The 20981-nt window shown below is 42.6% G+C and overlaps 1 protein-coding gene across 1 annotated transcript in view; it reads right to left on the reverse strand.

The window, feature by feature from the left end:
• PRKRIP1 (PRKR interacting protein 1) overlaps window positions 1–20241 on the reverse strand; it is a 53077-nt gene extending 32836 nt beyond the window's left edge. The window contains exons 1-2 of the mRNA XM_073616657.1: window positions 20053–20241; window positions 15701–15779 (exon numbers count right to left, since the gene is read on the reverse strand). Coding sequence (XP_073472758.1) covers window positions 15701–15779; window positions 20053–20175 — 202 coding nt within the window. The 5' untranslated portion in view covers window positions 20176–20241. The remainder of the gene's footprint in view (window positions 1–15700; window positions 15780–20052) is intronic.
• Between the last annotated feature and the right edge of the window lie 740 nt (window positions 20242–20981).

The following is a 20981-nucleotide window of genomic DNA, read 5'->3' on the forward strand; positions in this document are numbered from 1 at the left end:
AAAATTGGTGAGCCAATCACACAAGCAGGAAATTATGTTTCTGGTGGTGGTCAGTACAACTCAAGGTAGCCATATTGCATTGCATTTTTAGAAAATTAAAGCAGCTGCAGATTGAAAACGAAAGGTAACTTTTAGTAACATTCAATCCCAATATAAATTGTGTCGCAATTGTATACGCTATATTATTTTTTCGTTATTTGATATTTTTGTTTCCCCATGAAAGTGGAGTTACCCTTTAAGCGAAATCCCTGGGGTTCCTGCCAGTCACTCTGCTGTCCTACTAAAAACTGACATGCTAAGTAGGAGAACACAACATGGTCAGTTCTCTAGCTATGCTGGGTACTCAGTATGCTCTCCTCCAATGATTAGACTTGTCCTGACACGCCCCCACTGCACAGCCATTCACTAGAAAGCTCAGTGTGCTGCTGCTTCTCCTCCTCCCCCACCTCTTATGCAGCTGAGAACAGAGGGAATGCGATCACTTAAACGGGTCCCGACCGGCACACGCCAATGTACATCGGCAGAAAGGCATGGCTGGGCAAATGGGCGTACCCATACGTCCCTTTAAATTTGCCGCCGTGCCATTGTGTGCGCCTCGCCGCCGGCGCGCGCCGACTGGGAGCTCCGTAAGTCAGGTCGCGGGTCACACGGACTCGATCGCTGCGGGGATACCTGCGATCGCCTCACGGAAAGGAAGAACAGGGAGATGCTAATGTATACAAGCATCTGCCTAGTGACAGTGTCACTGATCTCTGCTCCCTGTTATCGGGAGCAGAGACCAGTGACGTGTCACACATAGCCACGCCCCCCACAGTTAGAAACTCTCCAGGACATACTTAACTCCTTCACTGCCAGTGTCCTTTACACAGGAATCAGTGCATTTGTATAGCACTGATTGCTGTATAACCACTTAACAACCGGCCCATAGCCGAATGATGGCTACAGGGTGGTTTCTTAACCCTGGGAGGGCGTACAGTGACGTCCTCCCATAATTCTGCTCTCGCGCGCCCCGAAGAACATCCAGAGGACCCAACGCATCACGGATCCCGGTAAATGGCCGCTAATCGCATCCATTTACCATGTGATCTCTCCGTCAAATGATGGAGCGATCACATGTAAACAAATCGGTGTCATGACGCCGGTTCCTCTCCTCCCCTCTCTGTACCGATCGGTACACTGTGAGCGGAGGGGGGGGGGGGGAAATCGGATGGCAGCAGCGCTGTGGGCTGGATCTGTAGTGCCCACAGGGCTGCTCTGTGACAACTGCCATCCTTCCATCCATGCTCAGCCATCCCTCAATGTTCTGCCATACCCCGCCATAAGAACGATCATATTGGTCCACTGACCCAATTCACCATATGCCCGTGTTCTCTGCCTCCATGACCAGGACACGATACGAGCAGATCTTGCGGTTCATGCATTTCAATGACAATGAACTCTGTCATCCTCAAGATTACCCTGGATACGATCGGCTCCACAAAATTCGGCCCCTCGTAAACCACTTCAACCAACAGTTTGCAGCCTTATTTACTCCCGATCAAGTTGTCTGCGTAGAGGAGTCCCTGATTAAGTTTTCTGGCTGCTTGTCTATCAAACAGTATCTTCTCCGCAAGCGTTCCAGATATGGGGTCAAGATGTATAAACTCTGTGACAGGGCAACAGGCTATACAATAGGATTTTTATAACAGCTTACCTGTAAAATCCTTTTCTTTGAAGTACATCAAGGGACACAGAGCCATAGTAATCACTATGTGGGTTTTGGGCCACCTTCAGGTGATGGACACTGGCACAACCTAAGACAGGAAGTCCACTCCTTATATAACCCCTCCCACTACTGGGAGTACCTCAGTTTTTGTAGTAAAGCAATACACGTGTATAACAGAAAGAAGGGAGGGACCTCTGTGTCCCGTGATGTACTTCAAAGAAAAGGATTTTTACAGGTAAGCCGTTATAAAAATTCTATTTTCTTAAGCGTACATCACGGACACAGAGCCATAGTAATTACTATGTGGGATGTCCCAGAGCAATGCCAACTGAAGGGAGAGAGACAACAAAATTAGGGCACCATGAGATTAGGGGATTTATACTGCAGCTTGCATCACACTGCGCCCAAAGGCAATATCCTCATTATTTTTTAAATCTACCTGATAGAATGTGGTAAATGTATGGACTGAAGACTAAGTTGCGGCCTTGCAGATTTGAGCCATGGAGGCTTGGTGATGCACTGCCCACTTTGACTGCTCTCACCACATCAATAGAATGTAGTGACTTTTCTTCCGTAGAACCAGGTTCTGTAAAAAATTAAGGTAGAAACGTAGAACAATATCCTGGTTTAAATGAAAACCTGACACTACCTTTGGTAGAAAGTTAGGATGAGGACGCAATACTACCTTAACCTTATGAATAATTAAATATGGCTCTTTACAAGAAAGAGCAGCCAACTCTAGTACCCTACTTGCAGAAGATATGGCTACCAGAAAAACTAGTTTCCTTGTCAAAAGGACCAAGGAAATATGTCGTATCAGCTCAAAAATAGGATTTTTTTAACAGCTTACCTGTAAAATCCTTTTCTTTGAAGTACATCACAGGACACAGAGCCATAGTAGTTACTATGTGGGTTATAGGCCACCTTCAGGTGATGGACACTGGCATGCCCTAAACTAAAAAGTGGACTCCCTATATAACCCCTCCCACTGGAGGGAGTACCCCAGTTTTGCAACAAAGCAATACACGTGTATACCAAAGAAGGGAGGGACCTCTGTGTCCTGCGATGTACTTCAAAGAAAAGGATTTTACAGGTAAGCTGCTATAAAAATCCTATTTTCTTATCGTACATCACAGGACACAGAGCCATAGTAGTTACTATGTGGGATGTCCCATAGCAATGCCAACTGAAGGGAGGGAGACAACAAAAGTAGGGCACCAAGAGACTAGAGGACTCAAACTGCAGCCTGCAGTACACTGCGCCCAAAGGCGATATCCTTATGATCTTTTACATCTACTTGATAGAATCTGGTAAATGTATGGACTGAAGACCAAGTTGCGGCCTTGTAGATCTGAGCCATGGAGGCTTGGTGATGCACTGCCCAAGAAGACTAACAGCCCTGGTGGAGTGCGCTTTAATATGACAAAGGAGGAATTTTCCTCTTTAAATCACAAGCTTGAACAATCACTTGACAAATCCATTTAGAAATAGTAGATTTTGACGCTGCCTGTCCTCTTTTAGGACCGTCTGGCAACACAAACAAAACATCTGTTTTACGAATCTGAGTGGTCACTTTCAAATAGACCTTGACCTCTCTCACCACATCAAGAGAATGTAGTGACCTCTCTTCCACAGAACGAGGTTCTGGAAAAAATGAAGGCAGAAAAATATCCTGGTTTACATGAAAACCTGACGCTACCTTCGGTAGGAATTTAGGATGAGGCCGCAATACAACCTTATCCTTATCAAATATGGCTCTTTACAAGAAAGAGCAGCCAAAGTCAAACTCCTCCTGCAGAAGATATGGCAACCAAGAAAATTATTTTTCCTCGTCAAGAGGACCAAGGGAATATTTGGTATTGGCCCAAAAGGCTGCTTCTGTAAAGCCGACAGGACTAAATTTAAGTCCCAAGGGTTCAGGGGTGACCTGACTGGAGGATTAATCCGCGTTACCCCCTGAATAAAGTTATGAACCAGAGTGTATGAAGCAAGTGGTTGGGGGGGGGGGGGGGGAGGGGACCCACCAATAAAGCCGACATCTGGCCTTGACAGTACTCAAGGCCAGCTTAATTTCTAATCCTATCTGTAGGAATTCAAGGATCCTACCTATGACATATTTCCTGGGGTGCCAACCCCTGGACCCCTGGGTTTACACCAGGAGACATATGCCTTCCAGACTATAGTATATGACTTTGGAGGCCGGCTTCCTAGCATTAACCAAGTAGAAACTACTGAAGCCAACAGCCCACAATCTTTTAAAATGTGGGTCTCAATAGCCAAACCTCTACATTTAGCGAGAGTAGGTCTGGCCATAGCGGTAGGGTCCAAGGGTTCCCTACCGCCATTTTTACGATCTCGGCAAACCAAAATCTCCTGGGCCAAAAGAATCACCTCCTTTCCTTCTTGCTTGATCCTGCGAGAAGGCGAGGAATAGGCAGAACAGGAGGGAACGCATAGATCAGTGAAAAACTGATCCTACGGAAAAAAACAATGTATCTGTTCCGTATGCCATCGGATCCCTTGTCCTTGACACAAAGGTGTCGATCTTGTTGTTGAACCTAAACGCAAACAGATCCACGTCCGGAACTCCCCATTTTTGGCATACTGACAGTAAGATGTCGAGGTGAAGGGACCATTCTCCCGGGAACGATTGTTGGCGACTCAAGTAGTCCGCCTGTCAATTCTCTCTTCCTGGAATGAAAATTGCTGATAGGCAAGGAATGTTGTTTTGCCAAGATAGAATATGATTCACCTCTCTCTGGGCTCTGGACTTCTCGTGCCCCCTTGGTGATCGATATGGGCCACAGTTGTGGCATTGTTGGATTGGATCCTGACAGGACAATTCCGTAGTCTGAGCGTCCAGGCCTCCAGGGCCAGGCGTACTGCCCGAATCTCTAGAATATTGATGAACAAGGTCATCTCTGATTTGGACCACTTCTCTTGGACAGACGCTTCTTCCAGGACTGCTCCTCAGCCCAGAAGGCTGGCATCTGTTATCACTTTCCCCCAGTTGTGACACAATGGCATGACAACATTTACTAATTAAAGGAGACATTCATAAGAAAATTTTGAAAATTTATTAGAAAAACTCTACTTACCTTTCCCGCAGCAGGGTTTTCTGTGGTAAAACAACAGACCCAATCTTCACCCTTCATGGTGGGTTCTGTTAAACCTTCAGGAGCTGGGGATCCTCGAGGAAACCCAGAATCCTGGACCTGTAAAAGCACCTCCGCCAGTAAAAACTTTATGGTCTTAATACCAAAAAGTATTGGATCCCGGGGTCCAGCTCTCTAGAGAGAAGCGTTACAGGCAAGACCCCGTTTCTTCAGATACAAGGCCCGGGTACCAATCAATTCGGCCAAAAAAACACTTTGAATGGATCCGGCTGCATAGCTAGTCCCAGCAAGGATTGTTCCAGTGGAGCTCAACACAGCACATCTTTACTCGTGACCAACACCTTAGACACTGGCGAAAAAACAGAGGTACTCCCACCAGTGGGAGGCGTTATATAGGGAGTGCACTTTTTAATTTAGGCTTGCCAGTGTCCACCACCTGAAGGTGGGCTATAACCCAACATAGTAACTACTATGGCTCTGTGCCCCGTGATGTACGATAAAAAAGGCTGTTTCTGTAATGCTGACAGAACTAAATTCAAGTCCCAAGGGTTCAGGGGTGACCTAACCGGAGGATTAAGCCGCGTTACCCCCTAAATAAAGCTACGGACCAAAGAATGCAAAGCAAGTGGTCGCTGAAATAATACCGATAAGGCCAGCTTCATTTTTAACCCCATTTGCAGAAAGTCAAGAATTCTACCTATGATATACTTCCTGGGGTGCCAACCCCTGGATTCACACCAGGAGACATATGCCGTCCAGACTAATAAATATTGATTCTGGAGGCCGGCTTCCCTGCATTAACCAATGTAGATACCACTGAACCGGACAGCCCACGCTTCTTCATAATGTGGGTCTCAACAGCCAAACCGTTAAATTTAGTGTTTGTAAGGTAGGATGGAATGCCGGACTTTGCGAGAGAAGGTCTGGACGTGGTGGTAGGGTCCATGGGTCCCCTACCGCCATCTTTATGGATCTCTGCAAACCAAGATCTCCTGGGCCACAAGAATCACCGACTTCCCTTCATGCTTGATCCTGTGAAGAAGTTGTGGAAGCAGCAGAATAGGAGGGAATGCATAAATCAGTGAGAACTGATTCCACGGGAATACCAAGGCATCTGTTCCACAAGCTAGCGGATCTTTTGTTCTTGACAAAGGTGTCGATCTTTTTGTTGAACCTGGAAGCAAAACAGATCGACATCTGGAATCCCCTTTGACATATTGTCAGGAAGATATCGGGGTGAAGAGACCATTCTCCCGGGAACAACTGCTGGTGACTCAAGTAGTCCGCCTGCCAATTCTCTATTCCTGGAATGAAGACTGCTGACAGGCAAGCTACATTGTTTTCTGGCCAAGTTAGGATATGATTCACCTCTCTCTGGGCCGCACGATTTCTTGTGCCCCCTTGGTGATTGATATAGGCCACTGCTGTGGCATTGTCGGATTGGATCCAGACAGGACAATTCCGTAATCTGAATGTCGAGGCCCTCAGGGCCAAGCGCGCTGCTCAAATCTCTATAATTTTGATGGGCAAGGTCATTTATGACCTGGACCATTTCCCTTGGACAGTCGCCTCTTCCAGGACGGCTCCCCAACCCAAAAGGCTGGCATCTGTTACCACCTTCCAGGTAAATGGTAGGAAGGATTTTCCTTTCTGCAGAATCTTGGTTATCAACCACCAACTGAGGCTCTGGCGCACCTTTGGAGACAAGCACATTGGGAAATCTAGAGCTTGGACCTTCTTGTGCCAAGCCGATAGGATCCTGTTTTGCGGCAGTTTCGAATGAAAATGAGCATAAGGAACGGCCTCGAATGAAGCCACCATCTTTCCCAACAACCTCATGCAAAGTCGAATAGAAGGATTCTTCTTTGCCTGGACTACCTGAATCAACTCCCTTATGGCACTGATCTTCGCCTGGGGTAAGAATACCCTCTTCTGGGCTGTATCTATGATCAGACCCAAGTATTCCAATCTCCTTGATGGTTTTAAGGAAGATTTCTCTAAGTTGAGAATCCAACCTAGTTATTCCAGGTAGTTGACTGTGGTGACCATACTTTGGTCTAAGCAGGCTACCGACTGGTCTATCAAGAGCAGATTCTCTAGCTAAAATCGTTATACCTTGAGCCCTTAATCTGGCTAGAGGAGGGGCCAAAACCTTTACAAATACTCGAGGAGCAGTAGCTAGTCCGAAAAGCAGAGCTACAAACTGAAAATTAAGATTTTCTATCTTGAACCATAGATATTTCAGGTGAACGGGGAAAATCAGCACATGGAGGTATGCATCCTTGATGTCGATTGATGCCAGAAATACTCCACCTTGTAGGATGGAGACTACTGATCGGATATTCAAAAACCGGTTTAGATCTTTGACATCTAGAATGGGTCTGACCTCACCATTTGGTTTGGGTACCGTGAAAAGGTTTGAATAAAACCCCAATCCCTGCTCTTCCATGGGGACCACCGATATCAGCTTTTGAGACAAAAGATGGGCCAATGCTTGAAAGAGAGACTTCTTTTTCTCTGGATCCCTGGGAACGTTTGATCTGAGAAAAGGAGGAGACAGGGACTCTCGGAATTCTAGTTTGTACTCTAGAGTAATTGAGGAAGTCACCCATTTGTCTTGACACTCTTCCTAACAGACCCTTGAGAACTGCAGAAGTCTTCCCCCCACTCGAGCGAGCGGGGGCATCCCTTCAAAAGGAGGCTTTTGCATTTCGTTTTGTAGGTTTCCTTCCCCAGGACTTCATTTGTCCCTGGGGTTGACCCTGAGGTTTACCTCTTGAATTTGACGGTGGAGGCATTTGAGACTGCCTGGAGGCCGATGCTCTGGGCACTGGAGAAGAGGCTCGTTTAAATGAAATACACTTACTCCTTTTCCCAACTGGCAAAAGGGCACTTTTCCCATTAGAAATTCTTTGGATGTACTTATCCAGATCATCCCCAAACAGCCGTTCACCACGAAAAGGAAAACTAGCCGGGAGCTTTTTGCAGGGCGCTTTGGCTGACTCATTTTTCAACCATAGTATTCTACGCATATGCACCAGCCCCGGCGTGAGGCCTGGAGAATAGAATCTCTCATAGCGTCTATTGCAAAACATAACGCCCTTGGTAGCTCGGCCAAATCTTGGGCCTGCTGATCAGGAATAATCTTCAGCATTTGTTTAAACTGGTCTCTCAAGGATTGACATACCTCAATTGCTGCCAGCGGAGACTGAGTTATTGAACCTGCCAGAGAAAAGGTGTTTTTTTAATAGGAATTCCAACTTTTTATCCATTGGATCCCTAAGCATTTGAGCATTGTCTACCGGACAAGTCAAACTTTTATTCACAGGAGATAGCGGCGTCAATTGCTGGTATCTCCCATTTTTTATTAAACTTTTCCTCCATACGATAAAGTGTTGAAAACCTTTTAGGAGGATAAAAATGCTTATCTGGGTGATCCCACTCAGAATACATAAGCTTTTCCAGCAATGAATGGATAGGAAAGGCATGCGCAGCTTGGGGAGGCTTTAGCGAACCCAAACAAAAAGTAGGCTTGTCAGCCGACTCCGTTATGGGTAGCATAAATGTGGAGCGGACCAATTCAATAAGAGCTTGTACCATCAATCTTTCAGATTGTGAACCATCAGCCTCTTCCCGGTCCCCTGAGAAAATTCATCATCTCCCACCCCAGTTCTTCAGTTTGAGGGTCCTGTTTGAGGGTAACGGAAGGGGACTTATCGTGCTTAGTCCCACTCTGGGATGCGATTAAAGCGCTAACCTTTGCTCCAATACTAATATGGTTGAGGAAAAAAATTTCTTCAGTAACATAGACAGGGGCTGCAGTGTTGGAAACAGTTGCAGTCCCTCTTAAGCCCTTTTTTGGGGTGTTTTTATCCCCCTTCTGACCATAGCTAGATGCACAAATGCAGAGGTACTACCAGAAGAAATCGCATTCACTGCTTGAGCAATAGTCCAGCAACTGCCACTGCTATTAACGCTCATATATAGGCAGTGGACTTCCTGTCTTAGGGTGTGCCAGTGTCCATCACCTGAAGGTGGCCTATAACCCACATAGTAATTACTATGGCTCTGTGTCCCGTGATGTACGATTAAGAAACATAGTTTTATGGTTTACGAGGGAAGAGATAGTCACGTAGAACCCGAGAACTGCCCAGACTACATAGGGAGCGCTAGTAAGATCATGTGGGACTCGGTGTCACCCTTATTCGGAAAGGGGTACCACTTGTACGTGGACAATTATTACACAAGCATGCCACTTTTTAGTCACCTTTTTGATTGTGGAATTGGCGCATGTAGCACCGTGCAATCTAATCGCCGGGGGGGGCTTCCTCCAAGGGCTTGTAGAATCCCGACTTAGACGGGGGGAGAGAGCCTGCTTGAAATGTAATAATTTGTTAGCAGTGAAGTGGAGGGATACACGGAATGTTTTTGTTCTGTCCTCCCTTAATGCAGATACGACAGTCCAAATTCCTACGGCGACTGGCGTTGTGGAGAAACCCCTCTCTGTCCATAAATACAACCTTAACATGGGAGGGGTGGACCTCAACGACCAGTTGTTGGCGTCGTACCCAATTGCCCATAAGGCCAGACGCTGGTACAAAAAAAGTGTCTGCATATTTATTCCAATTGGCTCTGCTGAATGCTTATGTGCTATACAAAGCTTCAGGACGAACTGGATCCTTCCTTAAATTCTAGGAAGAGATCGTCACAGCCCATCTGTTTCCAGACGGTGCTGTGGCCCACCTTCCCAACGCAAATGCAGTGAGCCGGCTGCATGAGAGGAATTTTCAGTATGTCCTCCCTGGTACCCCTACCCAAAGAAATCCCCAAAGAAGAGGTTGTGTCTGCAGAAAAACATGGATTTAGGCATGACACCCGCTTTTATTGTCCCTCCTGTCCTGACCAACCTGGTCTCTGCATCGGTGACTGTTTCAAACGCTACCACACACTAGTGGAGTATTAGCATAGGGTACAGCATTGCACAGTCCTAGGGCACACTTACACAGGGTCTCTAAAGATGAGATGGCCATCACATTTTGAGAGACCCTAATCTGGAACGTTTACAGTTTATATAAAAGTGCAAAACAAAAAAACCAAAAAAAACACACAAAAACAACTTTAAAAAAGCCAAAAATAGTTTGGTTTTATTTTTCTTCTCTCTCTATTGTTCTCTTTCTTATGTTCGCTCTCTATTGTTCCTGTATTTTAGAACGGTAATGTTTTATCGAACATATTTGCTTTGCAGGTATAAAATGTCTTATTGGGGAATTGGCGCTGTCCAGCTATATGTGCATAGGTAGTGATACCAAATATTAATATTGTGCGTGTAACAAATATATTTGCAAGGGTTGAGGTATCTCAAGTGTAAACAGTACACCTAATAGGTATGATGTGATAAAGTGCAACGTGCTCCTAAAATATATGTAAAAATGCCATTATACCAAATGATTATATATAAGTCCATATCCAATATGGTGAAAAAAGTGTTTAAAACAATCTATAAAACAATGGAGCTGACAGTGCTCCGATAACCGGCTCGCAGCTCGTGATACTCACACGTCAGCATCTCTCTGTTCGAGCTTGTGTATGTTCTGGTTTCCAGCTGTCGGGCGGTGGAACGCACGCCACACCACGCTGCCCAGCAGCTGCGAGCCGGTTATCAGAGCACTGTCAGCTCCATTGTTTTATAGATTGTTTTAAACACTTTTTTCACCATATTGGATATGGACTTTTAACAATAAACTTCAGTTTTTTTCGGATTCACGCTATGAAGTATTTTCTTTCCTCACTTCATATGAATGCTTTTTACTGGGGATACTACTACGCCAGAGCTGGATAAAATACCCCTGGACGGAGGATCACTTCCCGGTTTCGCCATCGCAGGATTGTCTACATATGCCTTTTACCCCTGCAGGGGTTAGGCAGTCCGGTGAGTGCAAGCACGAGTGGGGGTGCAGTGAAGGACGGGACACGATCAGTTAATCCTGAGACTACGTTTTTCTTCACCAGAAGGACACACTTTTAGGACTCTTGATTTTGGACACTCACTTTTCATAAGTTCTTGTTTTCTATACACAAAAATTTCCTTTAAATTTTGGACTTTTTATGCACATATGCTGGGGATTTCTATTTTTATTTTTATTTTCTAATTAAATAATTGTTTGCTTGGATTGTCAAATATTGGTTTGATTGCCACAATTGTTTATTTACTGGATTCTGTTTTTTCTGCCATTTTTCAACTTATAGGCATATTCCTCTATACACATATAATCATTTGGTATAATGGCATTTTTGCATATATTTTAGGAGCACGTTGCACTTTATCACATCATACCTATTAGGTGTACTGTTTACACTTGAGATACCTCAGCCCTTGCAAATATATTTGTTACACGCACAATATTAATATTTTGTACACGTATCTACAAACCTTTTTAGCACTTGTACGAATCACTACCTATGCACATATAGCTGGAGAGCGCCAATTCCCCTGTTTAAAACTTTTTTACTTTTTGATTTCACCTTGGTGATTTTCATTTATAGGGGGGCAGCAGTCTTTCCTTGTCTCTATATTCCTAAGCGCGGAATTATTATCATAAAATAAAATGTCTTACTGTTATACTGTAAAGTTTTACTTTGTTTTATTGTTAACCATCATTTGCTTAGCAGGTATGCCATTCAGCTGGCTGCAGCACGGGTGTATTTATTTATACGTAAAAGCCATGACTCCAGCGCTGTATGAGGTGATTTCCACCGCAGTATTTAAAAAAAAAAAAAAGGGGAAGCATGGGCAGCAGGGGTGGAGGAGCGATTTGCTCCTACCATTAGGGGCGGATTGCCCCCATGCTTCGGCATATATTTTTTAGGTACAGATTGTGCTAAAAAAAAAAAAAAAAAAAAGTTGTTTTATTGAGTCATTAGAAGTGGGTGGATGAAGGGCGGTATTCTAATGGTGGGCATACCCACCGATCAATCTTTTTTTTTTTTCGTTCAGCCCACAGGCTGCAAAAAAAAAAAAAAAAAAAAAAAAAAAAAAGGAACATACAATATATGCCCAACAAGGACCAGCAACGTACTGGTATGTTGCTGGACTTTGAGTGGCTATACCAGAATGATGCCTGCAGGTTTAGGTATCATCTTGGTATCATTCTTTTCAGCCAGCGGTCAGCTTTCATGTAAAAGCAATCCTAGCGGCTAATTAGCTCCCTCCCACTGCTTGTAAAAGCAGTGGGAGGGAGCGCCCCCCCCCCACCATCTCCCATTGTTTTCTCTGGCTCTTGTGTCTCAGCAGGGAACCCAAGAATGCAGCCGGTGGTTCCGCCAGCTGACCATAGAGCTTATCAGAGAGCAAAAGGGCTCCAATCATCTCTATGACCTAAGAAACCGGAAGCTACAGCCATTTCGTGACTTTGACTTTTGCCGGATATAAACGGCGCCATTGGGAAATTGGGAAAGCATTTTATCACACCGATCTTGGTGTGGTCAGATGCTTTGATGGCAGAGGAGAGATCTAGGATCCAATAAACCCCAATTTAAAAAAAAAAAAAAAAAAAAAAAAAAAAAAAAAAAAAGGTAGTACCTGTCACTACCTATATTTTTTTTAAAATAAAATCAAAAGCAAAATAAATAATTAAAAAAAAAAAAAAAAAAAACACCCTGATCTCTTCCCCCCCCCCCGTGCTCATGCGCAAAGACGAACGCAAGCGTCAGTCTGGTGTCATATGTAAACCGCAATTGCACCATGCATGTAAGGCAGTAATTTTAGCAGTAGACCTCCTCTGTAAATCTAAAGTGGTAACCTGTAAAGGATTTTAAAAATATAAGATCATCTTGTTTTTTTCATCAAACATTTTTGGCAATATAGTGTGTGTTTTAGTACATTAAAATTAAAAAAAGTGTTTTTTTTTTTTTTTTTCAAAAAAATTGCGTTTGAAAAAAATTGCGTTTGAAAAAAATTGCTGCGCAAATATTGTGTGAGAAAAACTAAACATTTTAATCTGTAGGGCCTTTGCTTTAAAAAAAATAAATAAATATTAAAGTATATATAATATTTGGGGGTTCAAAGTAATTTTCTAGCAAAAAAAATGTTAATGTAAACAAAAAGGGTCAGAAAAGGCTTTACCTTTAAGTGGTTACAAGAGTGGGTGATGTGTGACATAAGCTTCTAATGTGCATAAAATGCCAGGACAGTTCAAAACCAACCCCCCCCCCCCCTTCCCCCTAAATCACATTTTTTTGGAAAGTAGACACCCCAAGCTATTTGCTGATAGGCATGTTGAGTCCATGGAATATTTTATATTTTGCCACAAGTTTTGGGAAAATGACAAACTTTTTTTTTTTCTTTTTTGCACAAAGTTGTTACTAAATGATATATTGCTCAAACATTCCATGGGCATATGTGGAATTTCACCCCAAAATACATTCTGCTGCTTCTCCTGAGAACGGGGATACCACATGTGTGAGACTTTTTGGGAGCCTAGCCGTGTACGGGGTAGAAATGTGAAGGCCTGGAAAAAAAAAAAACGGAAAAATTTGGAAAAAAAAAACGCTTTTTTTTTTTCATTTTTTTTCCTGAAGGCTTGTTTGTTTTTTTCCCAAAAATTGGAAAAATTGAAAAAAGAAAAAAGAAAAAAGAAAAAAGAAAAAAAAAAAAATGTGGAATATTTTATTTTAACATGATGAATAAGATATTTTAAGACAGGGTGTTCAAATATTTTCCAAATCATTTATAAAATAAAATTTATGATATCAGATTATTCTAATTTCTGTGCACTGAGTGAGGACAAGCAAGTCCTAGGTAACAAACTGAACCCTCCAATACAACAACCGTATGCATTTCTTCCTTTAGGAGGTGCTGTGCTGCTATTTTAACAAGAAAAAGGTTTCAGTTTTGCTTTTGCATGTTAGTGGGTGTGTTTGGTTTGTTCTGTCCTCTTCACTAGGCCTCAAAAGCATTGGAAGAAAATACAGAGGAACAAAAAGGACCTGAAAGTATATACTTAATTAAAAAAGGTAGAATCACATTTATGCGAATCTGAATCCAGAAAACTGAATCATTTAGCTACATTAGTTTATCTTTATAAACTTTTGTGTAAATAATAATTTAATTACCAGTAATCTGGTTCTTCCCCCACCCCACACACAACCATAGATTAGTGTCTTCTTGCAAAGTAGTAATTTTTTTCTTGTTTTTATTTGCTACTCCCCTCAGAAAAATGGTGAGACCAACATCTAGCATATGAAGGCATTTTCACATTACAAGTTCTTCTGAAAAGAAAAATGTGATTTGCAAATATTGTCAGATGAAATATGCATTTCCAAATGCTACCAGGATGACAAAACACATTCTTGTATATAACAAATGTCCTGTAGATATTAATCCTTCATGGATCGTAGTGAAGAGGACAACAATGATGACAATGCACATAGTTTTTCTCAACGTTCTTGTAACAGAATTACTTTCAATCTTAAAAAGACAAAATAGTGCTAATGTAGCATTTTTTAAAATTTTTCCGTAAATTTCCATTTTTTTCCCCCCCAAAAAAGTTTTTTTTTCCAAGCTTCAAAATTTCTGGAAATTTTACATCTCTGGTACGGGGTACCGAAAACCAAAGCACCACCTTCAGGCTAAGGGCGTAAAATGGCGATTTCACTCCTCACTACCTATCACAGTTTCGGAGGCCGTGAAATGTCAAGATAGCACAAAACCCCCCAAATGACCCCATTTTGGAAAGTAGACACCCCAAGCTATTTGCTGAGAGGCATGGTGAGTATTTTGCAGCTCTCATTTGTTTTTTGAAAATGAAGAAAGACAAGAAGAATGTATTTTTTTTTTCTTTTTTCAAATTTTCAAAACTTTGTGACAAAAAGCGAGATCTGCAAAATACTCACCATACCTCTCAGCAAATAGCTTGGGGTGTCTACTTTCCAAAATGGGGTCATTTGGGGGGTTTTGTGCTATCTTGGCATTTTATGGCCTCCAAAACTGTGATGGGTAGTGAGGAGTGAAATCTAAAATTTACCCCCTTAGAAATCCTGAAGGCGGTGATTGGTTTTCGGGGGTCCTGTACGCGGCTAGGCTCTAACACATGTGGTATCCCTGTACTCAGGTGAAGCAGCAGAATGTATTTTGGGGTGTAATTCCACATATAACCATGGCATGCGTGAGCAATATATCATTTAGTGACAACCTTGTGTAATTTTTCATTTACTTGTGACAAAAAAAATAAAAATATTCAATGGGCTCAACATGCCTCTCAGCAATTTCCTTGGGGTGTCTACTTTCCAAAATTGGCTCATTTGGGGGGGGGGGTTGTACTGGCTTGCCATTTTAGCACCTCAAGTAATGAGATATAGCATCTACAAACTAGGGTACAACCTTTTGCGCAAACCAATAAATATATGCTTATTGACATTTTTTTTTTTTTTTTTTTTTTACCAACGACATGTGTCTGAATACATTTTGGCCTAAATGTATGACTAAAATTTAGTTTGTTGGATTTTTTTCTATAACAAAAAGTAGAAAATATTTTTTTTTTTTTTTTTCAAAATTTTTGCTTATATCGGAAAAAAATAAAAATCACAGAGGCAATCAAATACCATCAAAAGAAAGCTCAATTTGTGGGGGGGGGGGGGGGGGGGACGCAAATTTAGTTTGAGCACAGCATTTCATGACCACACAATTACCAGTTAAAGCAGCGCAGTGCCAAATTGTAAAAAGTACTCTGGTCATTGAGCAGCCAAATCTTCCGGGGCTGAAGTGGTTAAAGGAACAGAATTTTTTTTTTTTTTTTTTTTTTTTTTTTTTAGGGTAACAAACACTTTAACATTGTACTTTAACTCAGTAATATAAGAATGTTCAGCTAGAAATAATACTTACCCATAACATCTCTGACAAATTCTGGTGGAGCTCTTGGGTTCCATTCTTTTAGCCTTTCAGGTATTGGGGCAGGTTTGTCCTGTAACACAGAGGATACTAATTCTAATTAGGTGGGTTTTTATACACAACTCCACTGTTACGCTATAGCTGTAATTGGCTATTTTTACATTTGTCTCTGGTTTTTCAGGCACGCTTCAAGGCTTTGTAAAAAAAAAAAATACTTGTCATAGAAACGTGAATTGGGAAGCTTCAAAAAAAAAAATAAATAAAAAATATATATAATACTTGGTGATATATGCAGGCCTTATCCTGATATATTATAGCGGCAAAATTATTTTTGGGTAACATTTTTTTAAGCTGGCACACTGGCAAAAAAAAATCCTTAATAGTCACAAATGGTATAAATCCACTTGAGCTAGGTTTACACTTCTACCTTCTGTGAAAAGCAATCTGTGGTGGATTGCTGCTCAGAGTGTGGCTAAGCACTCCTGAATGCCTGTTTTTTCTGTACAGCAATTTTCAATGGGACTAATGTGTTTGCAACCGCAAGGCCAAGTGTCTCATGGTTGCAGTGTGACCCCATTTCCTTGAATGTGCATTGCCATGCTAAAATTTGCAGCGGTATGTGAACATTCCACTCTGACTGTATTAGTAGGCTTTAGGAGGGTGGTCAAACCATGGCTCCACTTGCCTGTTTTTCCAATCAAAACCCCATTCCCATCTGCCCCTTCCCATGTGAAAGAGGCCCCAGTGTGAACCAAATTCCTTTGCAAACCCAGAAATTATATTGTAAAAGTAGTGCTGATGTCACCACCATGCTGACCCCTCCCTCCCTTCATCCCCATGCTATACACACACACATGGATACTCACATCTCCAGTGCTCCCTCATCCATCACTGTCAGCACAAAATACCTAGTGCTTCCAAGTACAGGAAAGAATGGGACCTACTTCCATGGTGAAGTGTGCAGCTCAGCAGCCAATCACTATGCCCGATTTAAAATGTTTTTTAGTGAAAATTGTTGAAACAGTTTAAACATTATTTTTGGGCTAACTGGTAAGTGTGCTGAAGAATTTTTTTGTATAACTTGATCCGTTTGCCTACTTTACCCTAGAACAACATGACCCATCAGATGTATAGCAGACACCCTCTTGTGCAGATTCTGTGCAAATAAAGATTTTATTGGAATGTGGCATTTGCACATTTACAGTGGGGAAAATAACTTTTTGATCCCCTGCAGATTTTGTAAGTTTGCCCACTTACAAAGAAATGAAGGATCTATAATTTTTATCATAGGTGTATTTTAAATGATAGAGACAGAAGATCAACCAAAAATTCAGAAAAAAAAAAAAAAAAAACACATGATAGAAATGTTATACATTGAGTTGCAGTTCACTGAATAAGATAAGTATTTGATCCCCAAGCAAAACATGACTAAATACTTGGCGGAGAAATCCTTGTTGGCGAGCACAGAGGTAAGATGTTTCTCGTAGTTTGTGTCCAGGTTTGCACACATCTCAGGAGGGATTTTGGTCCACTCTTCTTTACAGACCTTCTCTAAATCCTTAAGGTTTCTTGGCTACTCAAAGTTTCAGCTCCCTCCATAAATTTTAGGATTAAGGTCTGGAGACTGACTAGGCCACTCCATGACCTTAATGTGCTTCTTCTTGAGCCACTCCTTTGTTGCCTTGGCGGTATGTTTTGGGTCATTGTCATGCTGGAAGACCCATCCATGACACATCTTCAGTGTTCTGGCTGAGGGAAGAAGGTTCTCATCCAAGATTTTAAAATACAAGGCCCCCTATAGAGCTCAATATTGGTCTCATCTGACCACAGCGCTTTCTCCCAATCCTTCTTGGAATCATTTAGATGTTCATTAGCAGACTTCAGATGGACCTATACAAGTGCCTTCTTGAGGAAGGGGACCTTGCAGGCGCTGCAGGATTTCAATCCATGTCGGTGTATTGTGTTACTAATGGTTTGTTTGTTGACTGTGGTCCCAACTGCCTTGAGATCATTCACAAGCTCCTCCTGTGTAGTTCTGGGCTGATCCCTCACTTTTCTCATGATCATCCTTACCCCATGAGGCGAAATCTTGCATGGAGCTCCAGACCGAGGGCGATTGATGGTTATTTTGTATTTCTTCCATTTGCAAATATCGCTCCAACAGTTGTCTCCTTCCCACCAAGCTTCTTGCTGATGGTCTTGTAGCCCATTTCAGCCTTGTGCATCTTGTCCCGATGTCCTTTGACAGCTCTTTGGTCTTGACCATGATGGTGAGGTTTGAACAAAAGTAAAAGATTCTGTGGACAGGTGTCTTTTATACACATAACAAGTTATCGTTAGGAGCACCTTCTTAAATTGACAGGACTAATCTGTGTACAACATGAGCACATACTGTAGCCAGTCTGTGAGAGACAGAATTATTGTTGGTTGGTAGGGGATCAAATACTTATATTATTCACTGAACTGCAACTCAGTTTATAAAATTTGTTTTTTCTGGATGTTTGGTTGAACTTCTGTCTCTATTATTTAAAATACACATGACAACAATTATAGACCCTTAATTTCTTTGTAAGTGAGCAAAACATACATCTGCAGGGGATCACATACTCATTTTCCCCACTGATAAGCTTTCATTAATTTATGTAAAACCTTTATCCTAAAAGGAAAAAAAAACTGGAGTTTGCTTTAAATTTGTTAGTCTAATCTAAATCTGCTAGTACAGCCCCGCCCCCCAGGCTGATAATACTGCTGTCCAAATTTGCCCCCTATGTTTTTTCATCCAAAGAGAAAAAAAAAAAAAGGAAAAAAAAAAAAAAAAAAAGGAAAAACTAATGCAGCCACCACATCTAATGATTGCAATATATTACATTTTTCATGTTAAGTTTAATACCGCTTTAAGCACCTTGGTAAACATACCCCAAAAATACACTATATTGTCAAAACTATTGGGACACCTGCCTTTACATGCACATGAATTTTAATGGCATCCCAGTCTTAATCTGTAGGGTTCAATATTGAGGTGGCCCACCCTCTGCAGCTATAACAGCTTCAACTCTTCTGGGAAGGCTGCCCACAAGGTTTAGGAGTGTGTCTATGGGAATGTTTGACCATCGGGTTGAGGTCAGGACTCTGTGCAGGCCAGTCAAGTTCCTCCACCCTAAACTCGCTCATCCATGTCTTTATGGACCTTGCTTTGTGCACTGGTGGGCAGTCATGTTGGAACAGGAAGGGGCCATCCCCAAATTGTTTCAACAAAGTTGGGAGCATGGAATTGTCCAAAATGTCTTGGTATACTGATGCCTTAAGAGTTCCCTTCACTGGAACTAAGGTGCCAAGCCCAACTCCTGAAAAACAACCCATTGCACAAAGCAAGGTCCATAAAGACATGGATGAGCGAGATTGGGGTGGTAGAACTTGACTACCCTGCACAGAGTCCTGACCTTAATCTGATAGTACACCTTTGGAATGAATTAGAGCGGAGACGGCGAGCCAGGCCTTCTCATCCAACATCAGTGCCTGACCTCACAATTGCTCTTCTGGAAGAATGGTCAAACATTCCCATAGACACACTCCCAAACCTTGTGGACAGCCTTCCCAGAAGAGTTGAAGCTGTTATAGCTGCAAAGGGTGGGGCAACTCAATATTGAACCCTATGGCCTAAGACTGGGACGCCATTTAAGTCCATGTAAAAAGGCAGGCGTCCCAATACTTTTGACAATATAGTGTATATATTTTTTGTATAAAAGGTGCAAAAACATACTTTATTTACTGCACACTGCCGCAGACCTCAGGTCCCTCAGCACAACTTTCCCAACATCAGGGTGCGAGCGCACCGAGTATGGGTATCAAAGTGACAGCTCAGGCACCAGCACCTGTCCCTCAATTAGCCTGGAGAGAGGAGGAGAGCGCAATGCGGCGGTGTACCGCGGGGCAGTGACGCACACAGAAAACTAGTACACACGTAAGGATGGCTCCATAGGACTCTATGAGAGAAAGGAGCCACCCTGAGATCAGAGAGGGGGCAGCGATTAGAGGGCAGAAAAGGGAGGCATTGAGATCACTTGAAGGCTAAGCCATTCCTACTTTTCACTGCACTACTTGTGACCAAGGTCCTCTTCTCCCTAAACTGCCCCCCCCCCTTCTCATGCTCTATAGTTGGGAGTCATGCATGGGGAATATAAGGAAGATTTCATTGATTCCGATCTGATCTTGTTAGGAATATAATGTGCATTATAATTTACCATGCAGGATTATAGAAAGGCACTGTATGGGGTGTCGGGTTCGTTCCTCATCATCAGAGATCAGATCTATTTTATTACAGTGACCAATCACAGCCGTACACCTACCGGGTTCCTCATCAGCCGCTCCAGCTTCAGCCTCTGCTCGTCGGTAGCATTTTTCGGTATGACCAGAGGCTGGGGCTCTTTTTTGGGCCGAGCTGGTTTCGAAACTTCAGATTCTGCCGCCATACTCACTACTTACTGCTCACTTCTTGTTTACATCGGCGCGGACCGATGACATCATCTCTTTTAGAACGCTTCCCATTCGCAGGGGACTCTTCATTTACGGGCACAGAGACGCCATTTTTTTGGAGACTACAGCGTGAATTTGGCGTGGGCTGTCCACAACAAAATGTCTGTCTCGGAGGTCCCAGTACCTCTGGTGAATAAAATAGAGAATACTTGCAGATCCCTCTGGGGGGCTTACAACAGTTTATCAGTGTTTCTAGCTTTCAGCCAAACTTGCCTACTTTAAAGTGGCCCTTCACCCTCCATCTTTTACAAAAGAACATTTGTTTTAAACACAGTGTTATGTATTCATGCTGCATGGCAGCACTTCCACTTTTATCACCTAGGCAAAACATTTTTCCTGCACCCAGCTGGAGCACATAATAATACACTCACCGGCCACTTTATTAGGTACACATGTTCAATTACTTGGTAACACAAATTTCTAATCAGCCAATCACATGGCAGCAACTCAATCCATTTAGGCATCTAGACGTGGTGAAGATGACTTGCTGAAGTTCAAACCAAGCATCAGATTAGGGAAAAAAAGGGAATTTGGATAACTTTGAACATGGCATTAATGTTGGTGCAGGGCGGGCTGCTCTAAATATTTCAAACGCTGCTGATCTACTGGGATTTTCACACACAACCATCTCTAGGGTTTACAGAGGATGGTCCGAAAAAGCAAAAATATTCAGTGAGTGGCAGTTGCGTGGACCAAAATGCCTTGTTGATATCGGAGGTCAGAGGAGACTGGGCAGACTGGT

The sequence above is a fragment of the Aquarana catesbeiana genome, linkage group LG02, assembly GCF_042186555.1.
Source record: "Aquarana catesbeiana isolate 2022-GZ linkage group LG02, ASM4218655v1, whole genome shotgun sequence".
In the NCBI taxonomy this organism is placed as follows: domain Eukaryota; kingdom Metazoa; phylum Chordata; class Amphibia; order Anura; family Ranidae; genus Aquarana; species Aquarana catesbeiana.